Source organism: Epinephelus fuscoguttatus, linkage group LG11 (assembly GCF_011397635.1).
Source record: "Epinephelus fuscoguttatus linkage group LG11, E.fuscoguttatus.final_Chr_v1".
Lineage (NCBI taxonomy): Eukaryota > Metazoa > Chordata > Actinopteri > Perciformes > Serranidae > Epinephelus > Epinephelus fuscoguttatus.
Window position 1 is genome coordinate 16,930,932 of NC_064762.1, and position 16,988 is coordinate 16,947,919.

General features: G+C 42.8%; 2 protein-coding genes across 6 annotated transcripts in view; both read right to left on the minus strand.

The window, feature by feature from the left end:
• Window positions 1-16,988, minus strand: part of mettl24 (methyltransferase like 24) — a 356,006-nt gene that overhangs the window by 178,398 nt on the left and 160,620 nt on the right. The gene's annotated exons all lie outside the window — the stretch shown is intronic.
• Window positions 1-16,988, minus strand: part of wasf1 (WASP family member 1) — a 113,626-nt gene that overhangs the window by 48,073 nt on the left and 48,565 nt on the right. For all 4 annotated transcript variants that reach the window (XM_049589411.1, XM_049589410.1, XM_049589408.1 and 1 more), the window contains exon 3: window positions 13,519-13,653. In XM_049589411.1, the coding sequence (XP_049445368.1) occupies window positions 13,519-13,653 (135 nt within the window). The remainder of the gene's footprint in view (window positions 1-13,518; window positions 13,654-16,988) is intronic.

Genomic DNA, 16,988 nt, shown 5'->3' on the forward strand with positions numbered 1-16,988 from the left:
ATCCATTGCATTGGTGGGCTATATTGCTACTTACCACTGCAAAATGTCACGTCACATTTCTTCTTCTTGAAAATTGATGAATGAAAATGAATGCTATTAAAGCTATACTATGCAGGATTTTCCTAATACACAACATATAGACTCATACAGATGCAGATACAGAGTACTTCCTCTCAAGCATCACTTATGCCCACTAGAAGTGTGTGGCGGTGTATTTATCTGCAGACTCTGCCCTCTGTTGATGTCTTCTTTTTGTCTTCTTGTTTTGCTGTGGCTGGGACATTCCTTGGCACAGCGTGGAGGTGAGGTTGGGAGGTAAAAAGGTAGCGACCAGGTGCCAGGCCACAAGCAGCAGGAATCCAAGAGGAAGCTACGAAAATAGTGGAGTGCCGGAAAGAATGCAAATATACCAAGACAGAGGGCCAAGGTGCGTCCAAGGGTGAGTTCCAAATTGCATACTTTTTCTTTTTACTTTTAGTATGTACTGCAGCTGCCCTTAAAAAGTATGTACTATTGCATGCAGTGTGCACACAATCGGGAGTCGGGACATACGACTTTCTCACTACATTACACCCTGAACTTTGACCCTCTTGCTTTTATATTTGTTACCATGGAGATCAAATAAGGCCACTTACCGAGTTCGCCAGAGACAGAGATCAACCCGTAGAGCTCTGCTGTTGTTACACTGCAATGTATGTTGTTTAACTTTAAAGTTGTACCTGCACAGATTGGAGATTCTAACCAATTATATTTGCGACAGTGAAATTACATCTGCAGTTCTCTGTCATTATCATTTTTACATTTATGTCCTTTTGTTGTTTGTGATATTTATCATTATTTTATTCACTAAATTAATTATTATTCCTATACTGTTCGACTGATCATCAGTTACTTAAATGTGGTGTCATCCCTCATTGCGACTTTTGAGAGCTGTCGATCAGCCGTCATCTGTTTGCGGGTCAGTCACCGTGACATATCGTCCACCGCGCAAAGAATTGTGGGTCAGAATAGCCAGAAAAGCAAGCTGGCTTGCGTACTGCACAATCGGACCGGATGTAGTAGAACATTCTGGCATTTTTAGGGATTTTACGTAACTATGTACTGGGTCATCCTAAGGCTCTAGTTTCCCGGCGCAGTGCAGGGTGGCGCAGGGTGGCGAACCCCGCGCAGAGCTAGTTTCGAGCAGCGCAACCCAAAGCGCGCTCAGTTTGGTAGTTTGGCAGACCGAGGTGCGCTGAGGTGGGTGTGGCGGCGCAGCAGGGGGAGGTGTCGACAGATCCAGCTTGGCGCAGTGACAGTTTCGTGCCAAAAGGCTTCGCCGAAGGTGTGCTAAAAGCTCCCCAGCTGAAACCAGGTCTACTGTCAGCGCAGGCGGAGCGCAGCCGGTGTAAGCCGAAGTTTGGCTGACCGGCGGACAGTGCGCACACGTCACCAAAACCTCACAGGCACATTAAAAATTGCAATAAATACCCCCCAAAAAAACACTATTCAATGCAACTATCTGCAATCAGCACATACATGTATCTCTATATCGACTGTCCCGTCACATCTGATGTCAGATCAAAGGGGATTGGCACCGTTTGGCACGTTTGGCATGCGTAATGGAAACCCAACCTGATTTGATTAACACAGCTGCAAACTAATGAGTTCACATCCCTCTCAGCCAACCACAAACAGCCACAGCATCAGATAGGGAATATATATTCAGCATCTGTCATCTTAGAAAAATCAAAAGAAAAGAAATAGAGTGAGACTGCGAGAGAGAGAAAGAGAGAGAGCGCGCGCACGAGAGAAACGCAACATTGATTTACAATTGTGGTGACCACCTTTGCATCATCAGCCCGTGGAGATCTGCTCGCAGTTCCACTGCGAGCTTGGACCTTCCGGACCAAAACATCAGTTTCCTCCTGGGAGAAGTTTGGCCGTCTGACGCTGCTGCTCTCTTCTGCCATGGCGAATTGAGTAAACTCTCATTACGCCTTCGCGCGGCGCATTTAAGGGCGAGGAGAGGGGCTCATTTGATTGGTGTGATGTGTGTGAAACCCACTCCATGCCTTCTCTCCTCCCTCTTTCCGACTTGCGCAGGTAGGAGGGACGGAGGTGGGACAGATGAGTAGCTGTGCCAGGTGCACGGTGTGCCAAACTTGCAAAATCCACCTGGCCACACCCAGTTGGCGAAGCGCAGGTGCGCTGCGCCCCCGCCTCACCCGGTCTGCAAAACTAGAGCCCTCAGTCTTCTTCTAGCATACTATATAGTATGGTTGTATGTGTTGAGAACACACAGCAAGCGAACAAAGCTAATTCCAAAAACGTGAGTGAATCTGGGATTGGCTTTTAATACTACTTTTGCTGGCGATACAAACAGTAGCCAATGACCTCTGCATCGTATATCTTCACATACAAAAATAAAGATTAAAATGACAGGTAATAGATTATACAGTCATAGATTATGATAGAATTTTTATGACCCTGACCATCAAAATGACGGACAACAAGAAAGTGTAATGTAAACTCTGATACAGTACATCGTTTTAAGTTAAACAGAAATAACCACAGGATTTAAGTGAGAGTGGTCGCAGTCTTCTTGTGTCCTCATGCCTCTAAGCTTTAGGAAAAACTGGAAACAAATAATATATATATATATATGTTATATAATAATTCAACTTTTGTCTTCTCTATCAAGAGTTTGGTTAAGTTTGAGGTGATGCTGCAGTATTTCCACATCTCAGTAATTATTAATGACAGGAACGATGCCTCAAACTACAAAAACAAGACCTGAGAATTATCCCTCTTACTCGTGTTTGTATCAGGGAGTGCAGATGAATTAACTTTAGTTTCCTCATGAGCCACATAGGAGGTGATTAATGATAAGAAGAAGGAAAAAAAAAAATCAAAGCCACAACCACAGTAGCATGACAATTACACTGCCCACAGCGATGACAGAGGAGAGAAATGCCAGGGATAAGTGGGAGTAATGGTGAGATCTAAGGAGTGGATTTTTTTCCCAAGTTGAGAAGATTATAGAGGCCAAGAGATGAAGATGTGGGACAGGAGATATGAACATTAAAGCGATGCTTTAGTGATCCCTTAAAGGCATTTCACTTTTCGCCTCGCCTCCTCTCCACACGAAGGTTGGAGTGAAGGTCGGGAATCGATACAAAGAGTGTTACAGACATGTTATAACACCCTGCCGGGGCAGAAAGAAACCACTGGTCGAGCGGTGAGCGTCAATTTGTCGTTGCTGAGTGCTGTGAGTTAAGAAAGAGCACTGCGTCCGGCTGCCCTGATGCATTTACGGAGAGCAGCGAGCTGTCAGATGGTGTGACAAGTATGTGCAAAAGCAACTAACAAGAGAGAGGCAGTGCAGAAGTGTGTGTCAGGATGAATGTGATGCAGAGTGAGGTGGCTGTAAACCTCTGCCAAGCAACGCTGAGCACTGAGAGAGGCACACTGCACTAATCAATGTGGGCAGAAACACAGAAGGCACACACACACACACACACACACAGGGATCAGTCACACACAGATGGATATCTTAGCATGATGTTCTACATCCTAATTACAAAATGTCACTTATTCAGCCAAACTACCAATTACACCCATTTAGGGAAGACATTCAACTAATGAGAAAAATGTGAGTGTAAGCGTTTGTGAGTGAATGCGTGAGTTAGTGAGAGGCTATAAGTGTGTGTGTGTGTGTGTGTGTGTGTGTGTGTCAGGTCGAGCAGCGGCAGGTGCAGCAGCAGCCTCTGATCTCAGCCTGTGAAGCTCCTTATCAGTAAGCTGGTGGTGGATAGTTTATCTCTTTCTCTCTCTCATATCTTTCTCTTAGTCTGATACCATCTAACTGAGACACCCTCGACCAAAGAGGTGAGGAAGTTCTTGTCTCACACACACACACACACACACACACACACACACACACCCTTCCTTCAGCTTTCCCTCAAAGTTTAAGGGAAATGATGTTTCCCCTCCTCCCTCCCTCCCTCCCTCCCTTCATGCAGTCCTACATACAGCCACTGAAGATAAGAGAAGGCACGGGCCAAGCTGTCTGTTAGCATGCAGGCACGGCTCTCCCTTCTGTTGCACTTCAATGCAAATGTTGCCCCATATTTCCCCTCCTGCGCGCTGCCTCCTCCTGCAGCCCTTGAATCACTCCTTCCACCTCCCAGACGCAGTTTTACTGTCTTTTGCTCCATCCCTTTCCCTCTGTCTCTCGTAAACTTCTTTATTGTTTGCCCTCTCTTTCATTTTGTTCTCTTCCTCTCTCCTCCTCCTCATCTGAACGCTCTCCTGCTTGCACTGACATACTGTGTAAATCACCGGTGTTGTGCGCAGTGTAAGAATAAACAATGTGCGCCGGTGATTGTTTCAAAGAAGGACTTACTGTGTATAAGAAGTGTGTAGATAAGCTCTGTGCATTTTGGCTTTGACTTTAGAAAGCATCTGTTGCCGTGTTTCTGACATCTGCTTGCTGGTCAGCACCCACGATGCTTCTAGATGAACTATCGTGAGTGTAAATTATACTTTCTCCATAATTACTGAGGTCTGCATGAGGTAAATTTTGTCATATGCCAGCATCACATTGGTTGCCAATTGTTGAAGTGAGCCAGAGAGACATATAACCTGAACCAAATGCCAGTGTTTAATCTAATCCAACAAATCAAACACCTGACAAATCAGGGTACTTCAACACATTGGCATGAAACCTGCATAAAAATCCATTTCTGCCATAAAGTAGTCCCGCTCGTTGATTTGCAACGTTGCTTAAACACCCACAGATATTGAAGAGATAACTTCCACGAATTGGTTCGAGAAAATTTACGACACTAGGGTTGAATGATGATATTGCTGTATAAGAGCCTATCCCCGCTGACACTGGGCGAGAGGCGGGGTACACCCTGGACAGGTCACCAGACTATCACAGGACTGACGCATAGAGACAGACAACCATTCACACTCACATTCACACCTATGGACAATTTAAATTCATGAATTGACCTGCATGTCTTTGGACTGTGGGAGGAAGCTGGACTACCTGGAGGAAACCCACACTGTCACAGGGAGAACATGCAAACTCTGCACAGAAGGTATCCCCCATGGTAGAGAACTAGGAACCCTCTTGCTGTGAGGTGAGGTTTTGTACATTCTTTGTGTCAGAAATGTTTTCTGTGATTTCATTCTTTAGTCCATTCCACAAAAGCGCACCACAAATAGATATGTACATACTTTTAAGATTGGTGCTAGTACAACATTGTTTCCTCTTAGTTATTACCCCCTTCTCTGATACAGCGACTTTGCCCTTGAACAAGTCTCATTCGTACAGGCATCACAGCATGTTTTATTCAATGCACTCTTTTCACCCTAAAGGAATACTTCCCTCCCCAAATGACTACTTGTTTATCAAGTACTCATACTGTGTTATGTTGAATTGATGAAGAAAAATTCAAGGGTTAGTTAAGATTCAGCAGAGTCACACCATAATACAAACTAACTGACTGAGGCAGCAGTAGACCAGCAGCACCTATGTTCAGTATAATATGATATTATATCGATTGTTTGGACAACAATACAATATTTGCCGATATTACAAAGTCTGCCACGATACGATTTCGATGCGATGTGATTTAGGGGTCTGCGATCGATATGAAACAATATCATGTGTCCATATGGCACAGTCCATTACAGGAGAAGCTGCCACCCCTTTCTGTTTTACTTTCGGCCATAAAAGATAAAAACAACACATAAATAATGTAAATAACTGAAACAGCTTAAGTTAAACTGACTCCGCTAACACACATACAGCAGCACATGGGATAACTCAGGGCCTGTTTATACGGTTCCGTATATCTGAAAACGGGTATTTATCTTTGCGTTTGCACCTATCATTTACACGTAACCAGCATTTTTCTCAACGGCTTCCAAAGTGAAAGTTTTTCAAAATATTCATTTCTATGGAGATGTGTAAACAAAATAGATGGAGATTATGGAAAACGATGACGATGCAACCTAGTTCGAGCATGGGAGCCCGGGAACCACAACAACAATGGCGGATATATGCCAGGTTGTTTACGTTTTGTTAGCACTTTTGGGACTACTTACGAGCTTACAAATTAACTTAGCACTGCTGCATCAACATCACCGCTACATCAGCGCACAAAGACGCCTGCTGTGCCCAATATTATTAAGTGCATAGCAGCTAACTATACTACATAAGGTTAAAATGTAGGTTATCATTGTTTTTATCACTAGCGCCAAGAGGAAAACAAATCACTGTGCATGTGCAGAACGTTCTTCTATGGTGTTTGACACATGGCGTATCGCTACCTACTGGCTTGGCATGCTAATTGCAGCAAAAAGCTGCCGTTTTTGCGTGTTCGTATAAACAGGGATATCATTTTCACAACTGAACGTGTAAACCTGGATTTTTTTTTATATGGGATAAATAAAAATCTGTTTTTTATTTGTATCAGTATCCGTGTAAACAAGCCTTAACCTTCAGGGCGTTCTGTCAGAAGGACCTTTCTGAAAAGAATGTTTTCATTTAAACCCACCTGGACTTTTTTCCTCTACTCATAACACGACAAATTACATGTAACGTTATAATTTTTCTTACTCACCTTTGGTTTAAGTCGCTGATTCATGATCATTGAATCGATCCAGATCGATAGATCATTACAGCCTTAGTGTTCAGCATGGTAAAATTGCTGCTTCTTAAGTTTTAAAGAGAGCATAGACAAGTTTTACTTTTATTTTAGTTCCCTGTCAGAGAGGGCTGTCCATTTGGGAACTACTGAGCATACGACTGAATCAATGAGACCTGGGTTATACTGCATGAGTTGTGTGACTTTGAAGAAGAATTTTCTCTGTTTTTGGATTCTTTGGTTACTTAAGCATCCAAGGAAAACATTCTTTTTGTCATTAATTCAATGTAACACAGGGTGAGTAGTTAATCTACAAATGGTCATTTGGGGGGTGAAGTATTCCTTTCATACTACTTGTACTTTTAAGTCTTTTTTTATTTTATTGTATTGTCTTATTGTGCAGACTGTAGAACTGAAGGAATGCAATTTTGTTCTCTATTCAGTATCACCCATCCCTGCACCTAACACTATGTGTAAAAGGTGGTAAAGTACGTAGCTCCTGTATGCACATGTGAGAAAAAGTAAGCACATTAAAGCAGTGAATCTCATCTGAACATACTTTTCTGCTGGGAGTCTCTGGGATGTGAACACATCTGTAAACCCGACATTTGAAATTCTAAATGCCTTAAAGCAAATGAGTCATCTCACCACTCCAGACTGCAGTCTTTCCACTCGCAGAGGGAAAACAAAGAAACTAAATAAGAACTAGGAGTTTGAGAGAAAAGGAGAGACTTTGGCCCTGGTTTTATAAAATCTAATAGATGATATATACAGTATGCACAGGTAATGCTTTGGTGCGTGTTTCAACAGTCATGCCAGCGAAGGTTATTTGAATAGAATTTAATAAGCAGAGACAGAATGATGGAAAAAGATAAAGGGGAGATAAGGAGAAGTACGTAACAAGTGCCCGAGAAAATAAGAGTCAAGCAAGGTTAACAAGCAGAAGAAGAGAAAAACAGAGAAATTTAAACAATGAAAGATCAAGATGAGAGACACAAAGAGAAGAAAATAAAATTGGCAATAGAAGAAGAAACCTCTCACGGAATACAGAGTCACAGAAGGACTAATAGAAAAAGCAGAAGCAGAGAGAGACTCTGGAGTACATAAAGAAACAGTTAGAGCCCAGAGGGACTCGGGGTGGCTTTGTGGCCCTCCATAATGGCCTGCAGCCAGTGCGGTGATATAACGGTGCCATTAAATAGGGGATACAGGCCATTAGTTTGGCTGGCTGGAGTGATAGGGGGAAGAGAGCCTGACAGCACACAAATAGCATCCATGCAAGATGGAGGGAGATCAATCAGAGAGATGGGAGTGGACTGGGGTAGACAACAAAGACTGAGAGGGTATGGGGGGGGCAGTTAGCGGCCAGGAGAGGAGGAGGGGAGTGGAGGTCTAAAGGGCAATGTGAGGGATGATACCCTTTAAAGGCTTGAGGGGAGTGGGCAAGGTGTGTATGTATCAGATTGAACATGCATAAATCCATGTGATAAACAACTTTTGACCTCAGCCGCTGCACCATCAGTGACACTGCATACATCACTACGGCCACGTCTCCATCACTACGTCTCCCTGACCTTCAGCTGAACATCTTTCGTGCCGTCCACACTCTGTATCTGTATGCTTTGATAAAACATTGGTCACTTCGGTGTGTCCGTCTGCACCATGTTTGAATCCTGTCACCAGTCTAACGCTCTGTTGTACCTGTGTATGTGGCCTGAGCTGCACGGAGCTCATCTTGCATACAGAGATTGTGACCACTGTTCTTCACCTCACAGTGTGTCTGAACTGTGAACAGAAGTGTAAATTTAGTTTTCGGGTGTTAGAACACCTCCGCACCTGCCAGAATTATCAATTTCTGTTTAGAGAATGTGATTTATTCACATATTTAAGATTCAGTGTGTAGAGTTTAGGAGGATATATCAGCAGAAATGAAATATAATATAACAGTTATCTTTTCTTTAGTGTATAATCACCTGAAAATAAGAATTGTGTTTTCGTTACCTTAGAATGAGCTGTTTATATCTATGTAGGGAGTGGGTTCTCATCCACCAACAAACCAAACACTGGCTCTAGATGGGGCCATTTGTGTTTTTGTCTCAGCCACCATAGTTTGCAGCCCCTCCATAATGAGAGAGTCACGAAAACACATTTTTCTTTTTTTTTTTTACATGAAACTGCTTTATTCAGTGTTTTTACTGGTTTAAATAGTACGCATAAAACGAGGCCTGAAAGAGGCGTACACAACTGCCCTCACAAAAGTTGTGAGCTATAAAGACAGACTTTGATGGGAGGAACTTCGACCCATGCTTACGAACATTTTGGAAACCAGAAAGTGGTGACGCAGATGGTGAGGTGGAAGCCTGACTGTAGAAACTGTCGAATATTTTTAGGGGCATCTCATTTTTAGCTTTTGTCCGCACGTACATTTTTAGTGTGGACCTTACACATTGTTTTATAAATGAGATCCCTGGTCTGTTTGATTTGGAGATGAAGAGAGAGAGAGAGACTTCAGTAGATAATTCAGCCCTCAGTAAAAACCTCCTGAACATCTGGATCTTAAGTTATCAGAGAAAAAAAGGGGAGCACACAATAGCAGGTACTGGACTAGCGCCCTGTCTGCGACACGCCAAACAGCATTGGAGGAACACTGATTTGTAATGTGAAACTGCTTTATTCAGTGTTTTTGCCAGTTTAAATTACCGGGTCTGTTTGTTTTGGAGAGGAGAAGACCTCTGCAGATAATTCGTCTCAGTTTAAAAACCTCCTGAACGTCTGGATCTCGAATTATCAGAGAAGAAAGGTGAGCACACATTAGCAGGTGCTGGACTAGTCGCAGGTCTCCAACATGGCAAACGGTTTCGGCAAAACACTGATTTATAACTTTTTTTCTTTCTACCAAACTACACCCACAAACCATGTCTCTGCTCAGAATGAAGGGTGCAGCTACTGCTAGCTCACCTAGCATCACTGAGCTAGCTAACGTTACAGCTCAGCTGTGGATGACGCCATCCATGTTTACACCGGGTGCTGTCATGAGCATGAGCCTCTTGTCCATGAATAGATGCACGCTTCCCTCCGCACACATTCAGCAACTCACACCAAAACAATCTAGACTGGCAAACAGCACTACAGGTAAGAGGAGACATACGTGTTTTTGATCATGGGGTGAATTGTCCCTTTCAGTAGATGTTTAAATTTCATCTCCTTACAGTGGTTTATACTGAAGGGTTATTATATAATAAGGTGTCTCTATCTGTTGAGCTTTTCCTCTCAAAGCACTTCCCTGTTGCATGGTTATAGTTCTGCCTGTGTAATAAAACCAAGACATTACAGCTCTGGCTCTTCACCGCAGCTTGCCTGCAGTGTTGATGATTCTACTACAGATCTAACTGTACTAACAATACTACACATTTTTACAAAAATATAGTCTAATGATATAACCATAATTTTGAGCTTTAACATTTATTCATTCATTTTCTGTAACCACTTATCCACTTATCCAGGATACACCCTGGACAGGTCGCCAGACTATCGCAGGGCTGACACATAGAGACAGACAACCATTCACACTCACATTCACACCTATGGACAATTTAGAGTCACCAATTGACCTATGGCCCTCAAAAGTTCATTGAACTGCATTACAGAAAGTCAGTTTTGTTCAGTTTTATGAGCTTTTTCGGAGATTTGAAGTTTAAAAATGGTCAAACGGTGTGCATGGGGTACATGCAACTCCGACACAAGGTATCCTGAGAGGCTGGGCGACGAGGTATATTTTTTACCCTTTCCTAAACCACATCTCAACCGAGAAAAGTGTCTCCTTTGGATAAAGTTGTGTGGTAACGTTAGACCACAACATCAACTCAATGTGAATAAGATTAACAATGATGCCTACATCTGTTCTAAGGTAAGTCAACATCGTGTTTGAGGCAACATATTGTCACTTTGCTGGAAAGAAATATAAAGTTATCTTTAACATCTCTAGCTAACGTTAGCTAAAGTTAGCCTAACGTTAGCTCCTAGCTGCATTGTTCATCGTGTCATCTTGTTTGCTGGGAGTTCATTAGCCTTTTTTGTTCTAGTTTTGTACTTTGTTAGCTGTTGTCCATAGGGCTCTAGTTAAGCTAACGTTAACTTCTGGAGCTTAGCTTCATTAACTTAACAAAGGTTGGCAAACATTTTGCTGAATGATTCAATGTAAATACTGTAGCACCAAACTAACGGAGAGACACTCTTGGTAAAGATGGTAAAAAGGCCATTATCCTTTATCATATTCTGAGCCAAAAACCTTAACTTCAGTGACACTTTAACTTAAACTTTCGTCGACCTTCTCAACAATAAAATGATTAATATATCCCTCCAATGCGTAGTTTAGGCCCTTATGGTTACTTTTCAATGACATCTGATCGTTATGTCCCCAAAAATCATCAGTTGCCTCCTGCGAAATGCCGTGTACTGTGACACCTGCCATAGCGCCGGTCACTGAATGTTGATAGTTTGTCCGAGTGAGTGGAGGGGGGCGTGGCTTAGCCATAGGTCAATTAACCTGCATGTCTTTGGACTGTGGGAGGAAGCTGGAGTACCTGGAGAAAACCCACACTTTAGTTTTAACATATGACTATGAATATTTTGTAAATATTAACAATGATATAACAATAATAGTGTGAAAAATACTGCAATGTGTATTCTCTGCATCATCCATCACCCTGAACAGTTAATATCAAATATAAACCATAACTGAGCTGTGAATCAGAAACCACTTCTGAGTGTAATCTGTCAGCTGGTCACCAACATTTCTCGGCTCATTACAGGTTTGAAAGAACTTCAAAGAGGGCTGCGAGGGCTTTTGTGAGCAGTATCTGTAAAATACTTATTGTGTGCTCTGCTTTGCTCCATCCTACCCGACCCCCATCCTCCTCCTCCTATCTTCATCCCTCCACAGTCCTGATTTATGGTCCCATCCCTGCCTGCACTCATTCCCCTCTCCTTCACTCCTCCTCTCAAGCCGACCACAGACCTACACAGACAATTACAAGGCGAGTCATACGCTTGTGCAAAAAGCATACACTTTCAAATGTGTATGGCGCTGTGTGTTTAAGGGTAAAGACAGGGTGGGGGTGGGGATGAAAGGTGGCATTTACGGGAAACAAACCCCCTCTTGCTGAGCTCCTCCCACAGCTGTCCATCTTTGTGTCACAGCTATCTGCGTCTCTCCTTGAAGGCGCCACACGCTGTGACGCCAGCTCTCTGTGACGCCACCTCGCTGTTACGGTGATTTGATTTCACAAACTTTTAATGAATAACGGGAAAGTAGAGTGCTGCTTTTTTCTCTATGTACAAGACAACTTAATATGAGCACGCGTGGAGGAGTTGATCTGAGTGGGAAATCTCTGCAACCTGCAGAGGAGGCCATTTCAACCTGGCCCAGAAAATTCTGCAGTACAATCCTTTTACACTCCACTGCCTTTGCTGCAGTGCCCTGTATTATGCGTCCATCCCTCTATCCTTCCATCTTTCTTACTCCTCTCTCTTTCCTCCTCCCCTCCGACTGCGAGCCCCCCACCACCACCACCACACACTTAAACTGCAACTGAGCTGATCCTTATCCACTGTCTCTCAAGCCGGCACTTCAGGCTAAAGGGGGAAAGTCAGGCTTATTTATGAAGCGAGATAAAACACCGAGGACCACATGCACACACGCATCAGACACAGAATCACTCATAATCTGTGTCCAAATGCTGAAACGTCACATGAATACCAACGAGGAGGCTTACACCAAAATGATACAAAGACTAGCTCTGTTGTGGGTATGAATCTGTAGATGTGTATCTAATAAGATAAAAGTTACTATCTCATCCACTGCAGGGTGAGATCGCGAGCCTCGTGTGTGTGAGAGGAAGAGTGCGTCAGCGCATCTTTGCCCTTCAACCTCTGAAGGATAATATTGACTCACTAACCAGCTGCACAACAGACGTCCACAATTAGATCACACACAATTATTCAATTAGGGCTGCTGCAGCGTGCGGACGGGGTGAAGAGAAAGGGTGAGGGGAGAAGAAGAAGCAGAATATGATTAAAAGTAGAGGAGAGGTAATATGAAGACAGTAGATGGAGAGAAGTCGTTCTGCTGCTGTGTTTAAAACACAAACCCATGATTCTTCAAAAACTACAGTACAATTCATTGGCTTGTAAAAAGGTATCAAAGCCTTGCATTCACAGAGCAGCCATAAGCAGCGAGTCCAGCCCAGTGAGCATTTTACTGTCTCCGTGTAAGTGACAAGGAAGCAGTTAGAGTAGCATTGTGCAAAGCCGTAAACACACTGCTGGCCCATGGGAAATCGATACGGCGCCTTGGAGCATGGTATTACACCGCTGCGATTCTCTCTCGTTTTACTTTGCACCCGCTGCACTCTCCTCGTGCAACGCTGCCCTGTCATCCTGCCGGCCCTGTCTCGGGATAACGTGGCTTACCTGACAGACTCCGCCAATTATCATATTCCTATTTATCATTACACACCGCAGACGCAGCCTGACCACAGATCCAGTTCCTCCTCACAAAGAGGAGGCCTTCAGTGGGTAAACTAGCATCCAGCCAAAGTGCGACTCTGAATGTTTCCAATAGAAACGATGGTTTGTGCTATTGGGGGGTGAAAAATGACACCGTCTCATAGCTGCCTGCTCCTCTAATAACAGCCATTAACACTGGAGGGGTGGCGGGGGGCGGGGGGAGACAGGCGAGCTCCATCACACAGCTGACACACAAACACACTCAAAGGCACATCAACAAGTGCACATCCAATTTAGTGCAGCAAGAGGTGAAAGTGTCGCTGACGGGAAACATTTCAAAGAAGGTGTGAGAGGTTAGTGTACTCACGTTCCTCTTCTTTGGGGTCCAGCTGTGTGACGCTGATGGAGAGGCGGTCCACGCGCTCTTGCAGGGAGTTGACCCGGAAAGAGAAGGTGTGGGCCTCATTGAACAGTTCTCCAAACAGGTCTTCTGCATATTTACCTGCACAGACAGACATAAAGAAAATTATTACTTGGTTTACACTTACAAAGTACTCAAATGAAATACCCAACAAAGTTTTAAACCTTTCGAACATGTCCATAGTGTGTTTTTTTTATACGCTGCAGGACATATCATGAGCACAATAAGCAGCCAAAACCATGGCTGAGCATTTTCATCTTGGAACAGCAATGTGCCATTGACTGGCACATGTCACATGCGCACTAATATTCCACTAATATTCTTAATATCAAAATATTCTGAATTTGATGCGGGTCATGTTAACAGCATGTGTCGTTTGTATATTCCCAATTAAGCCTTTTTCTGAATGGAGCATTTTCCGATTCAGACGTGAGATATGCCTGTATTATTCAGGATTTAGGATCATACTTTGGACATGTATACAGCATATTCAGAAAATTTGTCTCAACTGGGGTTTTTACCAGTGTTTGCTACACATGACCTCTTGTCAGTTTGCAGTCAGCCCTGTCTGTTGTCATGGATGCTTTGTACACAAACCACACTAGCCTACAGTTTGTAAAACTAGGTTAGAGATGCATGTTTAAAAGAAAAGCCATCATTTCTGGTCAGAAGGCGAAAACCACCTACTTCTGAACATTCTGGAAGACTTGGACATCAACAGGATTTTGGGTATGCGCAAATATCGCAATGCTGACGTTTGCCTGGTCAAACAAGTCTGTCACTGGTTGGAATACTGAATACTGAATATATTGAATAAATCCATACTTATGATGCAAAGAAGCAAAATCCATATTTTGAATTTATGAACGACATGTTAGGATATGTTAATCTGACTATGAATGGCTACATGTAAACAGAAATATTAGTGGAATATTCAGTTTCATTAGCCATGTACGCAGCTTAGTAGGAATATTGTCTTTTTGGGAATAATAAAAATAATAGTAGGGACAAAAACTTTTGTGCTTGTAAACATAGTCATTGACAGTCTCAAGAATGGCAATTCAGACTGGGTTTGCCACATCACAACCCAAAAGCCCAATCCCATCAACTTGCTGGGTGGGACTTTCCATAAGGCTGGCAAAATGAGGGATATCAGAGGAGAAGCCAGGTGTAGCTACGTTTCGGTATTTTGCAAGTTAATTTTCACTTTCACTTTAACTTGTGCCGGCAATCTGGAACAAGTTCTATCCAACGTTAGCAACATATTAGCTGTCTGATAATGTAGTCAAGCCGAAGGCTCATGTTATCTACTAGCATTTACAAGCAGAGGTTTGTGTGTTTGATGAGCAAAATTGAGCAGCTGAGGGGTGGGGCTATTTTGTATATTTATAGGTCTGTGCATAGTATGTGGCAAAGGCACAGAGTAATGCGGGATTCATCAATGCCCTATGCCTTTACCTGACATGCACCTCCCCAGAAATGTTACTAAACATTGCTGCGATGCAGACCTCCTGTCTGTTATTGTAAGCTGAAACGATTTCCCTCAGTGGAAACAAAGCTTTTATTTACTTTAATTTCACAGATAAGAGACAATAAATTGTTTATCCTGGCTTCATGTGAGCAGAGGAGAAGTCTGCCAGCCACTAAGCTAATTTATACAATGTAAAATGCCATAGGCATGTGCTAAAAACATTAGCATGTTGTATTTGTGGTGCTTTGTCTGTGACAAAAAATATCTCTCTGCTCTGCGTCACTCAAAATATGCCTCTAGTCTAGTCTAGTTTTGACAGAGTTGCGACTCTGTTGCACAGAGCAAATTGAGCCAGGCAGGAAGTGGAACAGCAGCATCAATTTTCAGAATAAACACCCTGTAAATTTAATTATAAATATAAGGCAAATACATCATTATGAGGATAAACCAATTTTTAAAAACTAAATCACAGCCACAAATCTTTGATCCTTGTTGTTCATAACTGGACTTTTAACTGTATTAACTTTGTCTGTAGGTTACAGCACAACAGAGAAGGAAATAGCAACAATAAACACAACTACAACAGACAAAAAAGAAAGAATTTAACCACTTAATTACTTATTTTTAGTACAAGAACACATAAAGACAAAAATAACTGAATCTACAAAATCTGTAAGTCTATAACATCAGGCAGGCAAACACTCCACTTCTGAAATGCTCCTGTTATGGCATGACGAAACAAAACTGAGTCACAGCCAGAACGCGCCTCAGCTGTACTCAGTGGAATCCAAGCTAAAGCCATTTTAAGGCATGAAGGGATGATTTCCACTTCAACATATGTTATTTTGATGAACAGACATGAGCTTTTAGGGATTTAATCAATGCCCGGAGAGGGAGTTTAAAATGGAAAGTGTGAAAAGACTCACAATTATTTCAGAGCCATCGACAACTTTATATGCAGCGATAATGAGAAAAATTTCACTTCAACATAGCTGTGAGTTGTGTTTTACACCAGCTGGCTCCAGGGACTTATAGTCTGCAACACTTAGGTCCTTCTGTTTTATAAAGGTAAACTAAAATACTTTGTCTGGCACAATCACAGCAAACTACAAGTGCTGTTCTTCTGTGTCAAGCATCATAAAGTGCACATACTGATATTAAGAGCTGGAGAAACACTGTGACTGTGGTGCCTGGAAATCCAAAGGGAATCTAACGTTGGAGTCTGACTGCTCCGATGGAGAAGTGAAGTGAGTGCCAGAGGAGTTTTACCAAAGACAGCCGTATGATACAAGAGTAAGACAAAAAAGAAAGATTAAAGAGATGCAGCTGGAGGGGAAAACTACTACTGTTGCTTCAGTTTTCTGTATCAGTAACACATTTCAGATGGGTTTTGTGACACTTCAGTGTGTATCCCAGTTTCTGTCCAGCTAAATGTAGGTAATGACTTCCATTAGTGCCCATCATTTCCTTCATGAACTTAATTAGGCTTTTAAGCTTCTATAAATATGATAGGATTCATGTCATTGCACGTGTCATGACCAGATATACTGTGTTTCCTCAACCCTTCCAGTACAAAGCTATACCAATTTTTTTTTTTTTTTTTTTTTAAAAAAAAGAAGCTTTAAATCAAGTGATTAACAAATTGAGCATAGCGTTAGGTCAGGCAGGACATGATGTCAAGCTCAGCTCACATCCCAGCTCCATCAGCTGATCTCAAACAGCCCGCAGATGGAGCAGCCGATTGATGGAAGGGAGTCAGCTGATAAATAGGCGCATGGAAGGGCAGGGAGGCGTGCTTTTTCTGCCTCAGGCTTTCCTTGTTTGCACATGGAAGGGCAAAGAGGTGTGCTCTATCTGCCTTTAGGCTTTCCATGTAGGCGCATGGAAGGACAGGGAGGTTTGCTCTCTCTGCCTCAGGTTTGCCTTGTTTGAACATGGAACGGCA